At 39.3% G+C, this 25,807-nt stretch overlaps 1 protein-coding gene across 2 annotated transcripts; it reads right to left on the bottom strand.

The window, feature by feature from the left end:
- Nucleotides 1-1,517: 1,517 nt before the first annotated feature.
- Nucleotides 1,518-25,783, bottom strand: LOC108115531 (calmodulin-lysine N-methyltransferase). Of its 2 annotated transcripts, none has more exons than XM_017227034.2 (2): nucleotides 25,329-25,783; nucleotides 1,518-3,741 (listed from the first exon to the last, which is right to left on the bottom strand). In XM_017227034.2, exon 2 carries the CDS (start codon nucleotides 3,663-3,665, stop codon nucleotides 2,442-2,444), a length of 1,224 nt encoding a protein of 407 aa, XP_017082523.2. In that variant the 5' UTR covers nucleotides 3,666-3,741; nucleotides 25,329-25,783; the 3' UTR covers nucleotides 1,518-2,441. The 2 variants fall into 2 exon arrangements, with proteins under 2 accessions (XP_017082523.2, XP_017082522.2); XM_017227033.2 differs by lacking the exon at nucleotides 25,329-25,783 and adding an exon at nucleotides 15,836-16,131.
- Nucleotides 25,784-25,807: the final 24 nt, after the last annotated feature.

The following is a 25,807-nucleotide window of genomic DNA, read 5'->3' as shown; positions in this document are numbered from 1 at the left end:
CCACAGTAAACTGATTTGCATACCACCGCCACCAAGTCCGAGTACCGCTCTCGGTCTCGGTCTCATTCTGGCTTTAACTTGGCATTGGGCTCATGTCATTAGCAGACTTCTATTTGGCAGGACGGAAAGCACGGACGGGGGTTGAGAGAATGAAATTTACATGCCAACGCGTGACACACGCGGCGTATGCGCAACGCTTCTCGTAGCTGGAGCGACAAGTGCTGCCCTTTTGGCCTTATTCCGGTGAAATTTGCACTTCCTGAAAGGGAAATTCTATCCGGAAATCGTTTTTCTTGCTCCTTATCATTCTATTCATTTCACTGCGCAACAAAACATCTATTCTGAACTGTAATGTTAAAGTTAAAAATCAATATTTGCATTATAGATTAATGGAAAATGGTAGCCACAAACTTTTTGAGGCATGCCACTTATAAATTTGATTTTAATGAGCTCAGTTAGAGGTCACATTTCTTGAAGGACAATTTTATGGAAATTGATTGGGTCAAATGAAATGGAGAAAAAGTTTTTTATTCAGGTTTTTATACAGTTTATAAGTTTAACTTTGTTAAATTATAAGCCAATCTCAATAACAAGCTTAGCAAGAACAATTAAACCTGTCAATTTTCGAATCCCTCTCAATGCTGTGGTCATTTCTTTAATCTTTTTTGGCAGCACTATTGTCGCCAGAGTCCTGTCTTTTCGACGCCTGGTTTTCGGCCAACTGGCTGTTGGGCTGCGTTTGTTTGACTTCCCCGGCCATGTCCTGCTGGCCCGCTGCCTGGATTACATGTCTGGAGCACATCAAACAAGCTTACTTACCAATGACCTCGTTAATGACAAGCACACAGAGACTCACCCACAAACACACACAAGCCCACTCACACTCAAACGCATTAAACCCAAAAGGCAACTTTGTGTGCGTTCGCAATGCTGTTGAGTTTACTTTGTAATTTTCGCTTATCAGATTTATTTGTATTTTTATTTTCATTTTTGATTTTTTGTCAGCTGCCGCCCAATACGAGCAGGGGGCTTATTCGTTCTTTGATCAACTTGCGATTGCCCTATAAATTTAATTCTTAAATACGAAAAAAATTTCGTTCTGCCCAAATTTTTTTTCTGTTTTCTCTTAAAATATCTTTTATTTTTGTTTTTTTTTTATACTCCTCTTTTGGCGAAGTTCTCCTATGTATTTCAAAGGGAACTTAAGCACCCTTTTCCCTCAGGGTATTGGTGACATTACACCATCGCGGCACATTGCTGACGTAGTCCCCTCGGTTCTGGACTCTGGCACAGTTAAAGTAATTGCCTGGCCACTGTCGCAATAGCAATAAAAAAGCGCCTGATTGCCGCCGGCTTCCATCGCCTCTCCATTCCCAATCCACATCGGTATTTTAATGAACAGTCAGCTAATAACTCTGACAATATGTTTGCTCATGACGATTACCATTGACATCATGCAATACACCATTTGCCTTGCCCTTTTTGGTGGTAGTAAAACAAGTGCACATATGTATATGTATGTGTGGCATTTCGATACTGTATTTATCTCATCATCATCATATAACCATTAACACATGCTCTAGGTAATTACAGTATACTAAGTTTAGTTAACTATTAATTAATTGGTCGAGCTCTGCTGCTTTGTGTATGGTTTCCGGGTTTCTCTGCGTTTCTACAAAAGCAGCCCAAAAGTATGCTATTCAGCGTATACATTATATTTAAATAATACTTGTGTGTGTGTGTGTGTGTGTGGGGGTGGGGATGTGGATTTTGGGTGTGTAACATACATAGAGGTAACTACATATACATACATAACAAGGAGTATTTGTAAAAAAAAAAAGTAGATACAAAATTTGTGGAATCAACGCAAATCAAATTTACATATCAAAGGAATTTCTTTCGTTATATAACTTAACAGTGAACTACGTGCTAAAGGTGATCACTAGACTGGTGCTTTAAAGCGGCGAATATGTACCATTAGTTTCCATTAAAATTTTACCTTGAGTATTATAGATATGGCTGTGAAAGTCCTAAGTGGACTTTTAAATAAAATAATATAGGTATATTATTTAATTTTTGATCTTATGTGAATCTAATATAATTTATATTTTCCTTTTTAGCTCCGCAGAATATTCTTCATTTAATAAACCAAAAATATTTATAACCATAATTACTTTTGCCATACATTTCACATTAATTTTGAGCACCAGTCTAACGAGTTTGACTTGCTACAATTTTTGTTTCAGTGTGGGAGGAATTTCTTTTTGTTCGTCGAGACCGGCAGGAGAAGTTTGTTCACCCACCATCTGGGCCTCATTTTTGTTTAAGGTGTAAACTGGAATTTGCTTGCTATCAACTAAAACATTGACTAAACTTAATTGCACCTACAGCAGCCAAGTGGCTCCCCGTTTGTCATTTCCCCCTCGGTTAACGATCTTCTCCTAGCTGTGGCTCTTGCACAATCGCAGGAGCAAAGGATAATGAAGGTCCTCATCGTAAAGAGCCGAATCTGCCTTTAACTGGAGATGCCGCTGCCAGATGGTCTCGTTGTATCGAGTGGCCAACTCCACTCGGAAGCCCCTGGCCACACATTCGTCCTGGAAAACACTTAAAGTTCGTCCGCGGCGAGGTGCCATTATCAAGGCCGATCCCTCGGGTGCCAAATAGTACCAGATAGTGTCCACCAAGGCGGATCGAGCCTCGTCGAAGAACAGGCAGTCGGCACAAAGGATAAAGTCGAACTTGGCCTGCTCTGCCTGAGACCTGGCGCCTTTCTCCTGCCACTTCAGCACCGAGCATTTGGTATAGCAGCTCAGTTCATTGAGACAAACGGTTTTCCTCACATTCTCCACGGATATCTCATTGCCATCGGTTAGGTGCACGGCATAGGGAGTGGCATACTTGGCTAACATGAGTCCCGCCAGTGAGGTGAATCCTCCACCAAGTTCCAGGATCCATTTGCCTCTGTATGAAGCCACCTCCGAGAGAACCAAAGCGGTCAACGCCTCCTCCGAGGGCCAAACGCATATGTTGCCCGTATTATTAAAGCCCATCAAATCACTGGCGGTCAGCTGACGTTCCATGTGATGGATATTCACCGAGTACTCCGACTCATTCTCCAACTGCATGCGGTACTTATACCAGTTCTCGGTCTTTCCCAAGCACTTCAGACTCACATGATCCTCGAAACTGTCCTGGCGGAGCAGATCGAAGCTCTTGAAGCGGCGCACAGAGGCAGTTTGCTCTTCGGCAAACTCATCACTTGAAGAGGACACCGTTTCCTCCGAGTCCTTGCGCAGCACTTTGGCCAGAATCTTCCACCGCTTCTGGGCTGTGCTCTGCAGGTTGGGCGTAGCCGGCGGTGTTGGCGGCATAAAGGCGGTCTCACTACTCTTGAGACCCAGATCGAGTCCCACCACTTCCAGTTCGGTCTGCTCCGGCATATTCCGGTTGATGTCCTTGTCCTGGTTGTTGTTGATCACAGCGGGCAATTCGCCTCCCAATCGAGCGTCCAGCGTCATCTTCTTTTGCTCCTTAAGCGCATTCAGTGTGTTGTCTATGTCGTATTGCAAAAGCAACGATATGGTGGCCAGCTGTGCCACGCCCACTTCCGGTGACTGGTCGAGTTGAGTTTCCGTCGCCTTTTGTACTAACGCTGCTGACATCTTACTTCAGGCCCAGTTTGTTTCACTTTTCCTTTCGCTTCCACTTTTCAGTTTTCCATTTTCCGCCCTGCGCCAACTGTGGAAAAAAAGATAGAAAACAGAGTTACGAAATTAGTCGAAGTTTTCAAAAAGTTTTCCCCCATCATCTTTCGATTTTCCACTCTGCTTCGCGCCGCCCTCTTTCAGGCCCATTATTTTCCAATTATGAATTTTTAATGGCATTAAAAATGCAAATTATCCGACCATAAAAATAAAACAAATTATACATAGCAGAAAAATCCAAAGAAAAATCTGTCGGCAAGAAGTCTCTGAATATTTTTTCGTTGCTATATTTTTATGAGTAACATATTTTGTGGAGAGAACAAAGAATCGACTTGGCCTTACTGTGTTTCTTTCAATCAGCTTATATAAATATTTAATATTTTAATACACGAGTATGCTTTAAGAGATTTATGTTTTAATTTTCTTAGTAAAAACATTTTTACAATCAATTTAAGGGAGCATTGTTCTTGTTTTAAATTGTTTGCATTTTGTTGATAATAAAATCTGAGTTCATAAATCAGTGTTCGAATTAACCAGCCTCAACGAAAACAGAAACAGGCACAGAAAGCACAAGTATACCCCGTAAATTTCAGCTACCTTGGCCTTTATTATTTTGATTGTTGCACATTTCCACTCTGTATATTTTGAATTTCAGTCTGGACGTTTACGTATAAATTCATCAAATTTTAAGAAATTTTACAGCCCGTAAAAAAATTGTTAATTATGCTGACGTGAAAGCCCAGACAAAGGCAGATGGGAGGTTTTCCAGCAAAAAGGCCAACGCATTTTCCGTTTCCCACACTTCCCACAGACATATGGAGTCTAGCGATGATAAGAGAGGGCGTTCAGTTCCGATTAAAGGTCTGATTTTCCCGGACACCTGGCCATGTGGTGGTGGGTGGGCGATTTTCGCCTGACCAATGACACCTGCTTCGGCATTTCTGAACTTCGTAATCACTGGCTGACCAATGGAAATTCTAAAGAATTTATGTGTTTGTCTATTGGATTTATTGTGGGGGCAATGTTTAAGCATAAAGAGTCTGAGGTTAAAATCAAGAAAATAAACACAATTTGTATATACAGATCATTAGCACAATGGCCTAATTGCCTTAAATATGACAGATTGCTGCAGAGTTTGTTTTGTTACTTATGCATCCGATTATAATGGCTGATAATTATTATACATATCAAGAGATATTAATAATACGCACTGTTTGCAATGGCAGGCTTTGAGGCGGTTTTGGTATTTCAGTTTTGCCACCGCAAAATGCGTTAATAATTGCGTGTACAAACATTGACAGGTTGACAAGTTGATACGCAGCTTGCAGGTGGACAAATATTCGGCATAAATATTTTAATTTTAATCAAAATTGCGCTGTGCAGTGAGGCTTAAACGTATTTGTGTGCTCAAATCCCATTTAGATAGTGGTTTTAGAGTTTTTTCGCAATTATAAAGTATAATCAGAAAGCAGATTATGTAACCAATTATTACTTATTATTGTATATGCTGATTGTTGGACAAATTTATAATTAAAAAACTTACTTATCAGATCAAACTAATTAAAAAGAATCCTTATTGGCTTTTTTATAGAAAAAACCATTTAAGTACTAATCAAATAAAAAACACCAAAGATGAACATCAGTAAGAGCACAGCTGATTGCAAATAACAAAATCAAACAGAAATCGAAGCGAAGCTGAATTTACAACTAAAATTACCAACTCCCTGCCATTTCACTCAGTGCTCCCCATCAATTCCTTATCAAACATTAACCACTTTGAAGAAGTTCCTCTGAACTACCGCCTGAAACCTGATGGCTGGCCCAATAAAACTTTTCCGGGCTTAAAGAATGTTGATTTGCATTTGCCGAAAGAGAGAAGAACATGAATATTGAGCAGTTTCCTTTGGAGGACGTGTCCGTAAGCCCGCATCTTTGCCTATGGCCAAAGTTTTCCGCTAAAACTTCAAGCGAACTTTAAAGTCCGACAATAAAAACCGACAATGTTTACATAATGCCCGGGAAAATCCCTCCTCAACCTGGTTGGGAAAACTTGAGACATAGCTTGCCCAGCGATTAGCTTACCTTTTTTCGGGGATGGAACGGGGAAAAGCACTTTGCTGTTGTTCATTTGCAAGTACAATATCGACAACGGCGGTTTCTCCAATCATTGTAAATTTAAAGTTTTTTACTCTGGCAAATTTATCCAATCCAATTCAATTCAATCACTTGAGAAACTGGCAAAAAAGTTGCCAGAACAATGAGAGAAGAAAAGGTTTTTCACTTGCCATTTGGCGAGGGAAAAATGAAGGGAAAAGGTGGTGAAAAACTCGGAGAATTGTGGAGTAAGCGGAATGGCTGACGTGCGTGTTGGCAACGCAATGTGGCAGAAAGTTGCCAAAGGGGGTTCCCCCCATTTCCACGCCTGTTCTTCGCTTTTCTTATAGCATTTTCCCCACGAAATTTTCACCCACCTTGGCGGATCACGCAAGACTTTATAGGACATACAGTATATACTGTATATACCCACATCCATGTGATGAATGCCCGACGCTTGCCACGCTCATTGCTCGCATTAACTCCTATAATTTATTATTTATTGCAATCTACTGTCACCGAAATTTGCTCAGCTTTTCTTTTTATGTTCTTATGCGGTTCTTTTTTTATGATTATTATTCTTTCGACTCTGACCTTGGGTATACAGACAAACAAAGAGCCAACTGTGAAAAAGAGTTAAAAGATAACACAGTCAAATTTAATTATGAGCGACAGCCATCGGAGGGCTTTTAATATTCTCTGGTGATAAGAGCGGAATTTTAGCAGTTGCTAAGGCTTTACAACAAACCAAATTTGTTAATTATACTACTTTAAAAGAGATAAACGTAAATAATTACCATTTTTCTCTTTAAGTTTTCCGTTCAAAAATTTAAATCATGGATATGAGCCAATTTTTGTCTAGCCAAAACAGCTATTAACACGAATCATAAATGAAAACAGTTTCCACTCGGTTTAGTTCAACCATTAATCATCATCATTATTCCATACTGAACGCAGTAATTACCATCGGCAGACAGGGCGTATGCGTAATCATCAAAAACTTTCAAAACGCTTCCTCGTTTTCTCGGTCCATGCATGTACATATATTTTTCTCGAGCGTCTTAAACTTTTATTAGCGCACATAATCCCCACCGATTTACGAGCAACTAACTGTCTGAGCTATCTCTGCAGATATATGTATATGAATTTATCCATCCGATTTGTTTACTGTTTACTGTTTACAAGCGTAAGTTGATTTGGCCTGAGCTTTTTTTCGACGTTTTCTCAATTTTGACTGCAGGCCAATGCCAGCGCATCAGTCTACATATGTATGCATATATATATCCCTATGTAGAAGAGGTTGAGATTTAATTTACGCTCGCATCTGGTTTTATTGTCCATTTCCCTACCTTCCTTCCTTCATTCAATGCCCATTCCCATTCAGAATCCTCGAGCGGGTTCAAGTAAGTGCAAAAATGTAAATAAAAATCCAATTTTCTTCCGCCTTGCCGGTCGGCGGGTGTCCGAATAAAATATTAATTAAATTATTTGCATAGCACACGGCTGCGGCCTTCGGTTCAACCGACTTTCACCCCCTCTTGGTGTCCAAAAATATTTCCGGCTTGGCCGGAAGTGGCCGGGCCGAGTGTCGCCTCCCATTTTTTTTATTGCCTGTCACTCACTCACTTCTCCCGCTTTTCGGGGCTTGGCTAAAATAATATTTGTCGCCTGATGGCGGTGGATGAGGGTGTTCAGTGTTCAGTGAGTGGTAATGGCACTATGAGAATTGGGGAATTGGGAAATTTAAGGGGAAACTGGCTGTCGAGGTGAGCGAACCGCACTGGCAGCTCGTGACATTCATGGAAAGTTCAAGGGAATTCCCCGATCTGCTGCACTATACTGCACAAATAATGTGATTACGACGGACAATAATGACAGACTAACCACATTAAGTGAGTTGCCAGAATGTTGCCAGCACCGTAGAGTGACTGTTTTTCAGGGAATTTCGATTCAAGTGGTTTATTAATTCGATTTACGAGTCCTTTCATGGCTGGATGAGCAAAGCTTAAATTCACAAGTCAGGTAGTTCTTGTTTTTAAATACATTTTGATTAGCTGGCTATGGCTATATCCCAGCACATCTTCAAGTCCTGAGGAGATTTTCCGAATACGATTATATGAGGACATTTCCTCTAATATTCTAAGCATCTGGGATTGCCTTCCAAGCATTTTTGATATTTTTTTGGTTTTTAGCATTTACAAGATATTCGCAAATTGTGATAACAATTTAAGCCACGTACAGCTGGAAAATTTACATATTATGCCAGGACCGTATGCTAACTCCCTTCGAAACCCCTTCCTTCGCCATATGACAACGCAATATTCTTGTGTGCACATGCAAAAAGCGCAAATATGTAAAACATTTTGTAGAAATATCTGAAAGTCGCCAAGTTGCCAAATGGGAGGACAAACCTTGGGGAACTCGCTCTTTCCCAAAGGATAAAGCCAAACCAGCACCAGGGATCTGGCAAAAATTATATTATCTACTCGAGAAATTGACCCCACTGGGGGTCTACAACGCAGGGGTCACGTCAAAGTCCTTTCCCTTTTGTCTTTAGGAGTCTGGGTCATGGATAGAACATTTGCCAGCATCATTGCCAGGCTCTTAATCATCACGGCAAACGACAAACATTTTCGGCAGGCGCCACAATTTAAATATAACAGACCTAAAAGCCTTGATAACAAGACTTGTAGAAAAAAGGACAATCTTAATGGAGACCAAGGACACAGCACATCGTTAGTAGCTGACATTAACATAACAAATTCTGAAAAAGGAAACTAAATTTAGCTGTAGCTGCTCCAAAAAAAGAGGACACACACACATTCAAGCAATTAGGGAATAATATTTAATAAGGAAAGGCAGCAAATCATATTTAGCAAAGGCCCCCGAAAAGCTGGAAAATTAAATTCCGCCACCGCCTTGTTTCATTCACAAACAAAAATAAATAGACGCATCAATAAATAAACAGGCAAATAGTTTGCGCCATAAACATGCACACAAACATGGCACACACATACTCAAACATAAGTTGGCCAACACAGCAAGTACAAATAGACCGTGTACTATATGTACGGCTATATCTGCATGTACACTATACACACACATGGATATGTAGCATACGTATATTGTCATGGAGACAACTCTCGCTTCAACTGGCAACTCAGTCAAATGTCTGGAGCACCCCTCCTCGCAAAAGGACGAGAACCTGTGCTGGGTTGCTTTTCTGGGAATCGAGATTTAGCGGAATTTAAGTCGAAATTAATAAAATAAAGAAAACCTTTAACAGGAATTGTCTGCCACAAGCCAAAATCTTACTTTGAGCTATAGTAATTGAATTTCTGTTTTCCTTAAAATTGAATTCTTGGCTTAAATACGAAGAATAGTATTAATAAATCAAAAGCTTTTCGGAAATGTTCATAACAAAACGCAATGGTTTTGACTTAAGGAAACTTAGCTAGAATCCAGCTAACCACACAACCATGACGAGGAAAAGGGACATGGACATGGCACATGCTAACATGGTACAGGACACTCTGGCCGCTCTATAAATAGTTGGCAGAAGGTGGAGTGGCAAGGGGTGTAGCAAGGGGCTGTGTGGAAAGGTGAAGGGGAATCAGTGAGAGGAATACCCGGCAGGTATCTGGTATGCCTCAGGTGCATCATACAACCGGCAGCCAGGCAAAAATGTGACGTGTGTCTATACTTAACTGGCACTGGGATTCTGGTTAAAGTTCTACATACATGTGGACATTTCTGGGGAATGGTGTTTATGTTTTTGTTTAGATTTTGTTGTTGGGGATGTTGTTGCCTTACCCCCTTAATGGGTCAAAAGGTAAATACACTAATTTGTTTGCTGCCAAAGATGTTGTCTTTGTGGAATTTAACTAATTAAACCTTTTAGGTTGACCCAAAAGTTACAATTTCGTGTGCAGTTGGTTCTTAAATAACAAAACAGCTCTGGGAAAACAGTTTTCGTTTGAAATTTTGGCAAAAGAATTATTTACACATTTCGAATGTACATTTTAATTGGTTATGAATTCTTAGAAATCAAGGCCTGCTAACGAAACTGTAGGTAGCGTTTGATTTGTGAAACTCAAAACCCCGAAATGTTGTGGGTTTTCCTTTAATTTTAATTAACTTGGTTGTTGTTGGATTTGGAGCTTCGTTATTACGGATTTAGTTAGTGATGAGGGCTAATTTGTGGTGTAAATACATAATAAAGCATAAACCCATTTAAAAGAAACATTTATTTCCTCATTACAAGGTATCCGCCATTCGAAACCCTAACTTTTGTTCCCGCTTAAGTACTATACTGTCGCAGTTGAGGAGGCAAAAGGATGCCAATGTCGAAGCAGGGACTTCCTCTGCGTGCCACATAAGTGGTCCTTTGCCGAATCAAGCTGTGTTCTGGGGGACTAGGAGGCGGGCTGTGTCTGCTGGGGAAGAATGTATGTATTTTAGTGAGGGGACTTGTACAGGAGGAGGCTGCCTAAATGCTTTCATCACTCAGCTGGAAAGGCAGGCACGCTCCACTGCCCGCACGCACAGCCTCTATAAAACCAGTTCTTTGCCCATATAGGAGTAGATTCCAGGGGAATTGGCCAAAGTAAACATCAGTCAAATATTTGGTAGAAGGGGGAAACGATGAAGGGTCACATTCAGATAACCAATTGACCACTGGAGTGGCATAAACTGTTACTTTAACTGAAAATATGTTTGCTAAGCAAACCTGCTGGTGCTCCGTTTTATTGACAAATGATTGACTCTCGGGGCTTATCTTCATCGTGAGTGACAGTTAACTTGGTTAGCTCATATGTTATGAATGGAGACTTCAATCTGGCAGGGATTCTGACTCCCTCTCTGGAAATGTAATACATTTGTCGATGGTAATACTATATTAGGAAATTGTTTATTTATAGAAAATCACTTCAGCTGTCGGCGATAATTTGAAGGTAATCGGCTCTTTGATCGTGATAACTGCTATTGATTTATAACGCCTTCTGATTTTTATATTCGTGCAATAAATTTATTTAAATTCCCATTAGCAAAAGTGTTCCCTTTTGAGGGCTTAACAAATATTTTATTTGTTTTATTTTTAAAGCCCTAATCTGCCACGCAGTTCGCACTTCAAATGTGTTTTCCATAGGTAATTCATATTTCAAAAGCATTGTAAAAAGGAAAACATGGTTAATGGCATTGTAAATATTTTAACAATTATATTCAAAATAAATACCCTTTCAAAAATGTCATGTATTTGGACTTCAAGCAACTATTTTAATGACACACGCAACCTTTAATCCAGAACCTTTTCATTTTGTTGTTTTTCGCTTTAAATTACAAAAATGGAAAGGTGAAACCGAAATGTTTTAGGAATCCCTCATGGCAAAGGCAATCATCTTTTGCATCTGTAATAGTTCAAATAGCCATCCATCTATAAAAGCATTACCTATTCCAACAGACAAACGACCAACATTGGCCTCGTTGCCATAAATCTCTCAATATATATATACTCGTATGCTGGTGAAAAACAAAAGTAAGTGCCTTTTTCATAAATCAAATTACAATACAGAAATCTTTGCCCATTGAGGTTTGCTGCTGAGCCCTTTCATTGCACAATTTCAATTCAATTTATATTTTGCTCTCCGCTCTCCCTGGTTTTTGTTATGGAAAATAGAAATGAAATATATGAAAATGCATACGAGTATATATGCGCACAGGATGTTTCCTAATGAACTTTGACACATGAAACTTGGGTGTCCATGCGATTCCCCTTGAATCGCGTGTCCATGTCACAAGTCAAGAGGAAAAGGCAGCGGGAAAACACAATGCCCTGAGCTGCAATGAATGAAAAATCAGCTTGACGCATGCAACTTTTTTTGCTTTTTCCATTTTTTTTTGTTGCTGTTGTTGTTGGAAAGTGCCCTGAGGGGCAGCTCAAAATGAACTTAACTGACTGATGGGTTGACTAACTGAGGGACAAACTGACGGACTGATCGACTGACAGACTGCTGCATAACCGTAGTCACTACAAAAGCTAATGTTTGCACTGGATCGAAGTCTTTATGCTACTCAAAACGCTTTCATCTCATCCTCTCGGGAGGCACAAGAAATTTATTTATTTTGCGATTATCGTCAGATATGTTGACGGCACTCTCTTGAGTATGCAAACACGAGTGGCTCCTCGTTCGCCATCGAAAAGTGAAAAATATGCATAAATTCAAGTGCTGCCATCAGAGATTCTCTTTTCTCTGTAAACGAAAAATGAAGTAGAGTTTTCAATCAATGTCTTTAACGTTGGGATCCTTTAGCTTTTATACTATAATACAGAAGTATGTAAAGTTGAAAATTAAATCAGCTTAAAGTGAAATGTAAATATTGCCCCAACACATAAACCACAGGCATAATTCTCTTATTCAAAAACAAATAATGGAAAAGCCGTTCATATCTGAGGTTTTTGATCTAACCCCACTTCCTGCCCAATATGCCTGCCATTTCTAGCTGAAAGGGTAGCCGCAGAAAAGCGAGCTTATCGCGAAAATCACGGCCAACTGCAGCGAAAATAGTTGGTTAGTTCGTTAGTTGATTATTACATGTCCTGCCACCGTTTCGCTCCCTTTTGGCCAACTTTTTTTCGTGGTCGCCACTGCAGTTGCAGTTTGCAGCTGTGGCTGTTGCTTATCACAGCTTAATGGGTCACTGCATTCGAGTGAGAATTTTCGTGCTGACGCGGCGTGTGCGTAATTCCCCAGGATTACGTATACCATAGATCCTCTGGCCGTTGGAACCCTCACGCAGCCAGGCTCACATTATGCAAACTTGGCAATAAAAATTCAATTAAGCTACAAGGACGCCCTGTCAAGTGGGCATGGTGAGTGGGGAAGAGAGAGGGTGGGTAGGGGGAGACTTTTCCGACTTTGCCGATAAATCACAAAATTTTCTAAAAGCCCGGCGGCTGCAACAATAACAAATTGTGACATGCTGTGCTGCCGCTTACGACTTTGATGCACGTTTTAATTATAATTTTGACGCCAACTGTTTAAACACAGTTACTCACACACGCAACGATAACAGCAACAACAGCAACAACAGCGGCAGCCAGCACTAATTGTTTGCCTCCAGTGGGGGTACAATGGGGGAGGGGGCAGGCAGGGGGTTCTGGGAAAAGCCAAGAGGAAAATGCAAAGCTTCACATGTGTGATGTGGCATTGAGAGGGGACCCGCAACACAAAGGACCCGAGAGGCAGGACTCGGCCAGGACAATGGCCAGCGTACATGCACAGACGCTCTCACTCCGCTCAGAAGCGGAACATGGTCAGCCCAAGTCACGAAACCATCTGCCTCAGGCGCTGAGTTAAGAAACTACACTGGCGAAATTTTGAAAAAAATTTTTTATTTTTGAATTTTTTGTTAATCATGAAAGCAGATGTAAAAAATATACTTTATATTTTAGTTTTTATCATCATTGGCTAATTAACTAAAAACTTGAATTTTAGACATCAAAACTTCACATTTAATTATTTAACATTTGACATTAATGGTCGTGCAAATATCTGATAAGTTTTATATCCTTACTGTTATTGTACTGGATTATGCTTTGAAATATTCGTAGAAAGCCACATAAAAAAGGTAAATGGTAACTGTCAATCGTAAGCATTCAATGAAAGTTAAATAATTTATGTTTTCAGATATCATGCAAAGCAATGGAAGTTAAATTATTCACATTTTCAGATATCACATGCCACAGACAAACTTTCCAGAGTTATTGATTGTTATCAAAAAGATAATCGTTACACGTACAGGGCTGAGTACTGTTTGTACATTATCATAAATAAATTCGTTTCCATAAAAACAAATACAAATTTGCCAATAAGCCATGTATAAAATATATATATAATCTCCTTTATCAGCCAACTTATGAAAATGGTCAAATATAACTGCTCAGTTGGCATGATAAACCCTTTTTTCAATTGCTCAGTTCAATGATTCACTAACTGATTACTTAACAATCGAACACATCAGGGCTATAATGCTTAATTAAAATGACAAAAGATTTTTAAGAGTCGATTAGAAAGTACAAAATTCTAATCAGACATTGATTATAAAGAAATTAGTAAATAAATAAATATTAATTGCATGCTTGTACTTTTTAAATTTACTTATGATTGTTTATTTTTTATTTGCAAGCGCTATATCCTTAAGTTCCCATTTGATATCACATGCTAGGGCTTTTTTCTCTCAGTGCATAAAGGCAAAAGGCGCAACTTTTCGACATGTGACCGTGTGCCGTCTGTGAATAAATGAGAGGGTTTTTGGCGACGTCGGCGGCGGCGGCGACGGCAAAGACTTTGCCATGTGCCCCGATCTGAATCCATGGACAAGAATGATGCAGGGGCCATCGGGTGTGTGTTAGATTTATAGCCCCGAAGCCATAGCTAGGCCGGCTGGCTACCATGCCACAGCCAGAGTGTGTATAAGCGGTACTCAATTAATACTCATCAGCGTGACATTAGTGCCATTTGCAGATGAGTGGGCGGGCGGAGGTGGGAAAAGTGCAGGAGTGGCCAAGATACAAGGACAAGGCAAGTTGAACACGTGCATCTCGATGTGGCCAATTGTTCGGCATCCTGGAAGGACATAATACCATCAGCCAATTCAGCTCTCAATCACGGCTCATTTGCCAGACGTCTTATTCAGCTCATCAATAAATCGGGGCCATAAATCTCTTTCAAGTGCTAGCCTAATCATCAACAGACATTTCTTTCCCGAACTTTAAACAAAATAAATAGGAAATGATGTCGCATCTTCGCTCAGTTTTTATGGCATAATGGAGAAAATTTAATGCGACGTTTGACTTTAATTAGGCCATAAAATGAGGGGAACTACAAACGTTAAGCTAGGAGTAAATAAACTAAGGAAGCCAAGAAAGGGGGAGGGAAATGAAAAAGCCAGGGACTTGCTCAGGGGGAAAACTTGACCAAATGGGAAATGCCTGCGAATCACTGGGCGTAAATTAAATGTAATTGAAAGCGATTGACAAATAGAATTGGGGATTGGCTGGGCGAAAGGGAATTGCAATTGGCAATGGGCTAAGCTCAATTAAACTCTGAACCCAGTTCAAGATATTTGTTGAGAATTCGAAGCGAATTAGTTATTTATGAACAGTGAAAACTGGACAAAAGTCTGATGAATTATTTTAGTTGGCCTAAAAAATGAAGAATCGTATTATTATTTAATAAGTGAATAATATTTCCTAATAAAAAAATTTAACCAAAACAAAACTTGTCTTTTCATTAAAACGAAAACAGGTAAAAGAAAAGTGCAAATACGAGAAACAATAACAAATTTCAGATTTTATTTCCATAGCACACAAATTTAAAGAAAATACCATTTAATAATAATGTTGAAATTAAAGAAAAACATTGCCGAAGCTACCGAAACTGTTATCCTTAACCTGCTTCTGTTTTAAAAGAATCGCATTATTATCTTTTCCGCTTTTCTGGTTTCCAATAGTCCCAGAGATCTCTCTAAAAATTCATTTAACTGGCAAACTTTTGACGAAACTAACTTTTGGATGCAACCTTTGGCAAGTATTAACCTTAGAGTTGGAAAGTCTGCATTGACCTTTTACGAGGACTTTGGCTAACGTTCAGCAAAACAAAAGCGGACTAGTTTCCATTTCCGGCAGCTGAAAATTCTGCAGAGAAATAATATTTACTTTTTACCACAGCGACCTTCTGCTCAGCTTAGTCAAAAGTCAACGGGAGTCAGATAAGTTATATTATATTTGGCTTGTGATCGATATCAGAATGGCCTTTGTGCGTTTACGATAAGATCCAACTTATTATCAAAAATATTCTAAAATCAAATTCCAATTCGTTTGGTTGCCAAGCGGCAGTGTGATTTTCTGAGTTTTCCGGATATGAAAACCGTTCAAAACAAATCAATTTACGGGCCATAAAATTTCTAAAACTCAATACAAAAATTTACATTTGCATTTGAAAATGTTTACAAGAAAGATTTCAAAAATCATTTACCAGTCAAAAATGTTGTTGGCGAGGCAATTAAGTCGATGCAAACTCCCAAGTGGCCAAGATATGTTTTCTCTTGATAAATGTATTTAATAAAAAGCTTTTAACACATATTTAATCATTTTAGGTTTTACTTTTCATTCACTAAATGCTTGGCATTTACGTTATTTTCCTTTGATGTATTTTTTTAAACAATTTTTCAAACCACGCACCACTGTTTTCCCGCAAAACGCGCGTCGAAAGTAGCAACAAATAATCGAAGTTGGTTGGAAATTCGTGTTTTCCGCCCGGCCAACGTTGCGTATGAGCGACGACGACAAACTGAAGCAGAAACTGAAATCCAAAAGAGCGAACATGCCAGTTGCATCGAACACGTTCGTTCGCATGACGAATCCCATCGAACATGTTGGCACTGGGGGTGAATGGGAGATGGTGGTCATTAAGGAAGGAGGGGGCGGTTCTGATGCCTTATCACTAAAAATTAAGACAAAGATGTAAAGCGCTATAGGCGAAATAAAACAACAAAAACAGCTAGGGGTTAAGAGGTTAAAGAGGCCAAAGCGGTTGCAGGCTATTACAAAAGCTTGGAAAACTATTTGAGCCACAATCGCGGTTACAACCTGGTTCTTGCTTGTATTTTACCAATTTATGGCAGAGCCTAGCAAATATTTGTGGGCAAGGGAGAAATAATCGAAATATTTGTTCAAAATAAGGACAAGGCAACGCTTATTTTTGTATTTTTTTTGAAAAAACATAGACGGCAATTTTTCATTTCGTTAATGACACTTTAATCACTTTTAATATTCGGAAATGATTATCTTTTTGTAAAAACAGGTTGATGGTAAAGGATGAACTTTCACTTGTCTTTAATCGATTATTCATTTCATTTTTATGGACTTAGAGTACTCTTTCAAGAACAAAAAACTAAAATCAGATTATTTCATTTGCATAAGCTCATTAAAGACAATAAGTGTGAGCAAAAACGGATTACAATTAAGTAAAATGAGCAACAATAAGGGGATTATAAAAGGCTAAACAAAGTGAGAAGTGGTTGTATTTTTTAAGGATTTAAATTAAATCGAGAATTGGAAAAAGTAGAACTTCTGTGTATAATTTAAAAATCTAATACAAGGTAAATTGAGATTCTGCCGGCTTTCAAAGTACATGAGAAGGTTATAAAAATCCATTCTAATAACTGATAATGAAGGTTCAAATCCTACCAATTCTAGCTTAGCTGCTAATGGAAGTTAGTAAAGCTGGTGAAAATTAGAGAAATAAAAAACCAAAAGAGCCGGTGGGAGTGCCAAGATTGCGTGGGCTTCTTCTGACGTGTTGATATCTCTTCTTTCGCGGGCCAAGTTCTTATGCGTTACTTGGCTTTTGTGGCCTTTAAATGATTTTCCATTTGCACATTTCACGCGTCCAAATGTTTGGCTTGTTTTTGTTCTTGCCGCTGGCTAGAAAATTCGCGTTCATTCATAAAAAGAAGGTGAACACGCTTGTGGGCGTCGGAAAAGCGTCGGGAAAGCGTCGAGCGATGAGCGTGGAAAACGGAAAACAATAAAACACGAGGGCAGCGACGCGACGTCGACGCCGGCAGACCAGACAACCAGGCGTGCTAAGTGAAAATCGAGGGGGTACGGAAAATGCGGGTGTGTGGGCGGAAAATCTTGGACGGCGGTGAAAAGCAGGGCGGGCAGGGGAAGAAACGTAGAAGGGGGCACCCAAGTTTTTTGGTTGCTCGCAATTTTCGCTCTCATTGTTGTTGCGTCTCCTACTTTTCGCTTTATTTATATTAATACACATCGCTATCGTATCAATGAGTGTGTTTTGGGCTTGGGAAACCTTTGTCTCTGTGTGCGTCTTATTTTTATTTATTTTCTTTTTATTCAACGCGCCTGAAAACAAAACACAAAGCAAGCAAAAAAATGAATGCCACATATTTGTTACTTTTTACTACAAACACAAACGAAGGAACAAAAAGAAATGTTCAAACAACAGAACCGGAAAAAAGGAACAGAAACTTCGAACACTGCGGGAAAACTGTTATCTGCACTAAGGAAAATTTTAAATTTTTTTAAGGAAATTTTAAAATATTTATTTTATTGTTAAGGACAGCTTTTATAAGACAGCAGTTTTTGTTTTCAACAACTCTGAAATTGTTTTGGTTTTTTATTTTTATTCATAAAATACTTACCAATTTCCTGCATTTTTATAGAAATTTTAAACTCTTCTTTAGTTTTAGATATTTAAATTTGATATATAATAAAAACAAATGTTCAACCTTTCTTTACGTGTCCACATTCAGAAGGAAAACCTCCCAACTTCTCTTCTTCTCGCATTTTTATTTTTTTCATTTTCTACCAGCAAGAAAAAGACCAAAAAAGAACGGAAAATGTCAACCCAAATAAGAGGAAGAACGAGCTGCTAGTCGATAAGGTCGTCCAAATCAAAACACACACAGAATCGGGTTAGGATTGTTAGGGCCAAATAAAAAATCACATGAAATGAAGAGGAGAAAGTGGGCCTTGGGTCCAACCCCAAAGCCAGGATAAGCTGTAATTCCTGGCAGGAGCTTTGGTTCTTTTCCCAGAAATTCTGCATACCAATGCCATGATTTATATTTGTCATTAGCGGTTTTTTGCGAATATTCCCCAAGGAGCCGAGTTCGCCGAATTTAGATCATTATTGATAAGGGTCGGATTAGCGTCATCAAAACTCAAATTTCAATGGGGAATGAGGCAAAGATTTTACATAGGGAAAACATTTTGTTGCTACACTTACATAAGCCATTTTTCCCCCCAATTTATTTCATGCCAAAAATTTGAGTTTATTTTTAAAAAGCCAACGAAGAGACCCGCAATTACAATCATCTATGTGCAGTGCAAATAATTCATGGCTCATTTGCAGCTGCACCTGAAGGCTTATTAAAAGATGGCCGACAAAGACCCCAGAACCCAAGAACCAAGTTATGGGACCTGCCAGCCAAGGTACAACAAAAAAGAACACAAGGAGCCAAATGAAATAATGATACCCCGAGAGCGCACAGTTGGCATTTTCGATTTGCGTCAACGTCGTCGGCCGCTGTCAGTGTCCGGAACATGGACGAACCCAACCCGTAGATGCCTCATTTCCCAATCCCATATACCATATACCATACTGCTGTATAGCACATACGTATACAAAAGCCAAGGGAAGCTGCCTGCTCTCATGTAAAATTGATGTACAAGCGGTCCCGTCTGGTCTGCATGTGAAATAATTATTAATAAAAATAATGTGCCATGAAATGTTTTCGTTGTCCTCCTCGCCGATGCACTTCCGCCTGTCTTCCCTCCCAATTCGCCACGCCCCCTTTTCATTTCGAGTTCGGTGGGATGGTATAGCCTGGTTCTTGGGTAATTAACACACAGCGGGAAAGTTCAGCCAGCCAAGTCACGCAGCACATCTCGGCTTTAATGGTGCTTAAGATGTCGCTGGATTTGCCAAATGGGGTTACTTAAAGAGTTGAAATTTATGCGTTTGCTTCATATTATTAAAGACTTTGGCTGAACAAGGTATGTGAATCAAAAATGTAATGAAAATTCTAGAAAAATTACTCATGAATGTTATTTCTTTGTTTTCGAAATGAATTTTAAATATTTTGAAGAACATCTTTGATTCAAATCGAAATGGAACCACTTAGTAAACCTTTTAACAAGAAACATCCTCCCTTTCCCGCTCAAATCCCAGTTTAACGATTACGAAAAGCTCTTCATTTTTCTTTTAATTTCTGTTTTTCTTTTCATCCTCTTGTGCCTTCCGCTAATTATGACAATTTTTTGCTAACAATTACTGCCAAATGCTTGAGAGCACATTGGGCATTAAGTAGCTGATTACCCAACCCCCGAGCAGACGCCTTCCTTCGACGCCATCGCAGTTGTGATTGCGTTTGTGATTCCGCTTTTCAATTAGCCACGAATCCAATTTTAAATTTAATTAAATCGATTATTTTTAAACGGGCAGTATAATTACATTTTATTTTGCATTAATTGCCGCCGCCTTTGGCTGATCGGCTAACCAAACATTTTCGCTTTTCGCATATAACTTTTATTTATATTTGAAAACTTGGCACAAACTGTGCCACACAATGTGCACTGCATGACGCAAGATGTATATTTCTTTTTCTGGTTTTTTGGCAGACGAATGGCAAACCGAACACGAATTGGCCTGCATTGAGCATAAGATATTTGCTTTTCGTTTGTATTCGGGGGATTGCAGTAATTCGTAGGCATTTTAATTACTTGCAAATTAATGGCACATATGTTGGGTGCAGTCAAAGTCTGCGTTGCGTATACGCCACGTTGTTCGTCCGCTAAATCGCCGAAGATTAAAAGAGAATAAGTCATAATTATGCGAATGCGGTTCATAAATTTCTGTTATGGGAAAAATGAGGTGGACAGCAGCCGTTTCTCGTGTACTCAATGAAAAATATCACGAGGGATCTTAGCCCTGAACAGACGCTAAACTTAGATGTCTGAATAAACAGAGTCGCAGAGGTTTGACCGGCATATTTAATGGATTTATCTAAGCAGGGTGGTAACAGGCTTTCCTTACTCTAACACAGTCTGAAATTGAAAGCAAATACTCCATTTCATAATTCTATTCTAAAATCCATAGCAAAGAAAATGTGTTATTTCAAAATTGCTCCTCATTTATCGATATAAATTTCCCTATAAATAGAGTTTTGCCTTTAACCATCTTTCCGCACATAGAACCATAAAATAAATAATATAAATCCACGAAATGGTCGGCGAATCGGCAAATATGTAAAATGTTGAGCGCGACAAACGGCGGCGGCAAATTAGTGAGCCAGCTAGGGCACTCGAACTCGTACCCGATGGCGATGCCATCATTTCGATGCCCAGAAAGTTGGCAACAAATTCGCGCGCCGTTTCTCAAGTACCGTTGGCTGCCACCACGCCCTCCGCCCATTGCCCCTTGCCACGCCCAGTGGCCGCCCCCCTTTCCTCACAGAAGAGTAAAGTGCTTGAATGCGGCTCGCACTCGAAAACATTTTTTGGCGCTGGGCGCCCCATTGAAACTGTTCATGCCATAAACTTTTGCAGCTCGAGTTTTTCGCACACATTTATTTTATACCCCCAACCCGTCGACCCCTAAATCCACATTTTATATTAGTGTGCTGGGCATTGGGCAATGCATTATAAAATATTCAATAATAATAATCTTCGCCTTGACCACGACGCATATGCTGAGTGCCAAAATGAATTCTTTGGCTGGCTTCCCCCTTGAAATGTTCTCTAAGGACACGAGTGTTTGTTCTATGTGGAGAATGGAAAGATAGAATAAATGTTTGTGAGGAAATCTATGAAAAATATATGAAAAATAAAACGAAAGTAAGAGGATAATACATTGCCAAGTTCCGGGTTTAGCTACATTTACAGCGGATAAACTACATTTATTTTTACCAAATTTAAAGTATTCAATTTTCTCTTAAATTTTTCATCTTAAAATACATTTGGATTATTTAAGTTTATTATTCCTAACGAATTCTCAAAAATGTATATACATTTGTGTATTTCCTGATCACATTTTAAATATTTCGCTGTCACAAATTCCTCTATTAAGAACTAATCGCCTAAACTTAAACCATCAGATTAACCAAGAAAAATACGTCAAGTTCATTGGCTTTGTTTTTTTTACGGGGAAAGTTTTGCAATAAGAATGCAAACGTATTTTTTTTTTTTTTTGGGCTTTTGTTGTCTGCATGAAATTGATTAATTTATTTTTATGTTCATATGTTTGGACGTTCCGCTGGTTATCCATTTGCTTTTAGCGCCTTTGTCAGAGCACTTGAAATGCTTTTGTGATATATTTTTTATATCAGCCAGACAGCATCTAGCCGTAGATTTATGTATTCTCTATTTTCTCTATATTGTATACATTATTTTGAGATCTTTGAGGCCAGCGGACAGCGGACACTTGGCCATTAAATGGATGGCCCTTCACCCTCCCCTTCTGTCGCCACACAACTCATCGTATTTCATTTTTCTCAGTTTACATTCAATTTGCTTTCGACATTCGCAAGCAATGATGGTCTTTGAGCCAAAACATTTGGTTTCACTTTGCGCATAATTAACTTTTGCAGTTTTTGCCGCCCTACAAACACATTCAATTTGCTTATTTATGTATAATTTATATGATTATTATTACGCATTCAAGAACTTCTTGTTTTGAATTTGAATTTTGTGTGGATTATCAAGAATTCCTAGGATGAGTATGCATTCATAACTTGCGTAATGTGCTTACGCAGATATAGTCACTAAGTTTTTAGGAATGAAAAATCATTAAATAAAAAAATTTTATTTGGATATTGCAAGAATTTTGAAACCCATTAATAAAAAAATGAAGAGAAAACTGTGGTTCTACAAAAATTCAACTTCATTCAATTAAGTACAACCCTTATTCTTAATTTAATTTCCCAATTATTGGCTTTTTCGATTGAAAGTCTTTTCTAGTTGGCTTTCCAGCGATGTGCCACGTTGCGTATGAGTAATGAGCTAAAGCATTCGATTTCGCGCTCTTGAAACGATGCCAAGCGTGCTCAGACAATGGACCATTGAGTGTGGAAAAAGAGGGCGAGTGGAGAGTGAAAATGTGGCAAATCGGGAAAAGCAGCACAGCCAGACACAGACGCAGCGACGGCGAAGAGTAAAAGCCATTGCCAAAATAGCAAAGTAATTGCAAATCGCCAAAACTCGTTCAGTCAGAGCAAAGGAATGTATGTACGTGTATAAATAATTCGGGACCTCCTGCCCGAGATATATTTATAGTGCTATATATATGTCTAACGATATATATACACACAACCAGATTGATATGGTTTTGCACTCTGACTTTCGGCAAGCCTTTTGTTGTCTGACGTACAATGGTCCCTCTGCTCTTTGATTACGCATACGCCCCGTGCTCGCAGCCAGACCTAATTTGTGCACGCGTGTGCACCTAATTGTCAGCAAAGTGCACACCTCCTTTCAGTTACTCAAAATGTAATTGCTTGCAAGTGCAATTAAACAGCTTGACGCATGCGGCGCGAATTTGCACGCTTCGCAAGTCGCTTCGGAAAACTCCTTAAGAGCTGTCAGGTCGCCAAGGGTATTAGATCTACCGGCAACTTTTAATTTCTTTTCTAAGTTCAAAAACTTAAGGTAATTAAACGAAAACTAAAATCTAAATCTTTTTGGATTTAATTTGAAAAATTTTATAAAGAAACGATAAAGAAAATAAGATGGCAATTTCGCTAGGAAATTTAAAGTGAGACACCTTTATAGTCATCTGTTTTATTGCAGTCTATAAAAAAGCGTTATAATTTTCCTTTCTTGCTCCACAATTGATTGGCATCACTGACATTGTCCAAAGAAGCACCACCTCCTTGGCCATTTCTGCAGTTTGTCTTCATTCATCTCGAGGCAGAATCGCCTCCAAGTCGTAAATTTTAAATGCTTTTGTAGGTCATTGCTGCCGAGATGGCAGAATCCAGGGAGCAAGCATTCAAACGAGGCGAAGACGAAAGTTTGATCTGAACTTTGGCCAAGCGAGTCTTTTGAACTGCAGCCTCAGTTCCTTTCCCCTCACGTCGTTTCCCCTCCCCACCTCGTTTCCTCTCAGCCGAAAGACGTAGCAAAATTTATGCGCCTGGCTGCGCCGGTCAGCGAAATGGCGCCAAGGTTCATAGCTCCAAACAAAGGTTGAGCAAAAAGGGGGCAGGGCCACTAAGTGGCCCACTCCACTGGCCACATGATTGAGTTTTGGCCACCGTTGTTGTAGTTTTCCTTCTCTTTTCCCGCCTTTCTGGGCTTTTGCATTCAATTTTATTGCAAATTGTTTGCAACAGTGTTTGAACTTTTGTTTCTGGGGCCTCGTATTTTTGTTTTTCGGCCATGCAAAACATGTCGCAACAGCCGTAAAAAAATGTTGCTGCACTGCAGCCTACTGAAGGGCAAAGGGATACGCGTACATGGAAAATGGAGAAAACCGGAAAAGTGTTTGCCCATCACGTATACGTAATGTGTTACGGTCAAAGTACCAACAACGAGGGTAGAGAGAATGTTTCTCGCAGGAACTAAACCAGAAACGTGAACAATATTTAAAAGAATTAATGATCTGAAACTTAAAATTATATTAAATTCTTTAGCAAATGAAATTAAACATTAATAATTATTATAACATTCCCACAAGTTTGCGGTATTTTTTGTTAATATTAGCTGAAAAACCCTAAGGATAAATTTTCTTCTTTTAACATGTTAGTCCTTCTCTTATTATATTCAGTTTAAATCACCCCGATTATTCAGTTTGAGTGGTAAATGCCTACCGAATGAAACCTATTGATAGCCAATTCACTGCCTACATCCATTTATCACAATCAAATACCTCCTTTCAGCACTGTTTCGGTGACTTATTCAATGATCATTCCCGAATTCCTTAGTCGCAGAAGGAGCTCATTCAGAATTCAAATTACTTTACAGCCCTCGAGGAGCGCGCCAGCACACACACACAGTGGCACTTATTGCAATTTCAGCTACACATATATGCCAAAAACAATGTTCACAAATACACTCTCAGAAACACACACACTCTCACACTGAGAGCGAAAGCATGGAAAAATCGCAAATTTACAGACAACTCAGGAACGCAGTGCTCCAAAGTGCAAAGCAGCGCAAATGTTCTGTTTGGATTTATTGTTATGCGAATCTCCCCTCTATATATATAAATATATGTTATATATATGTAACCGCCCCTCGAGTGTGGCAATGCGGCGAAATGTATTACAATTAATTTGGCACACACGGCGTATGTTGAATATTATTTGGTCGCTGCAATCGAGTAAATCCGCGGCAATTGGCAATTATACAAATTCTGTTTACAGACAATTGCAAGTGGAAAATAGATTGCAAGATGGAAGGGTTTGGGGGTGTGTGAGGGATGAAAATCCACCCAGGGCCATGGTGATTGATGATTCGACCTCCGATGATGTGACAAACTGGCAGTTTCTGAAAACGATGCCACCCACGGTGCCCGAGGTGATTCGAGGTCAGGTCAAAGGTCTGTGGCTGAACTGAACTTTAAATGCTCCACCGACATTTGCATTTGAGCTTTAAAAATATCAAGCCAGCGATAGATGGATGCATATGGATTACTGTCAGAAAAATAGCACAAAGAGAATACCTTTTACTACTTATATATGATGATACTCTATAGTTCAATCCAAAAGATAATATCTTAGCTGTTCAAGTTCCTTCAATAATAAAATATAAATTTTATCATTTAATAATAACTCAAATTTGAGTCTAAAACTCTTGTTGGAAGATTCGTAACATCCTTTCAGCTTTTAGTTTGTGATTTTTTATTACATTTATTAAATTAAAGCTATATTTTTTAAACTTACGTAAGAACAACATAAACTTATGATCAACTAAAAATAATATTATTCTCCCAGTGTACTCACCTTTGTGTCAACAAAAAATGTAAAATAGCAGTATAAAGAACCACCTGGGTGCCGCCTTTAATGCCGATGAGTGAGGTAATGGCCAAAAGCTCATGGAGCAGCAATATGGGTCGTGGGTTTATGAGTAGGATGAAACTGCAGGTGTCACAACAATGGGCGCACGCTCTTCATTTATCCCCTAATGCCATACATTCCACGCGGGGAATCCGGATCCCGGCCGGAACTTCAAACGCTTGCCGTGCGCTTCGTTTATTTACACAAAATACTAGTTTATGCCCGAGAAGAACCATTCGCAGGCACTTAAAAAGGCGCTCCCGTTTATTATCTTAATAATTTTCAGCTTTTTGGCGGCGCTCTTTGACGCAGAAATTTGTATTCCCCGATTCTGTATCTCTTTGTCCGAGCAACTGCACCGTGCGAACCGGAGGCGGCAACTAAGCGTTTCGAAAAACTCTTGGCACTCGCACTTCCCAGCGTCA

The sequence above is a fragment of the Drosophila eugracilis genome, unplaced genomic scaffold, assembly GCF_018153835.1.
Source record: "Drosophila eugracilis isolate 14026-0451.02 unplaced genomic scaffold, ASM1815383v1 contig_1197, whole genome shotgun sequence".
NCBI lineage: Eukaryota > Metazoa > Arthropoda > Insecta > Diptera > Drosophilidae > Drosophila > Drosophila eugracilis.
This window is presented reverse-complemented; position numbering and strand designations above follow the sequence as displayed.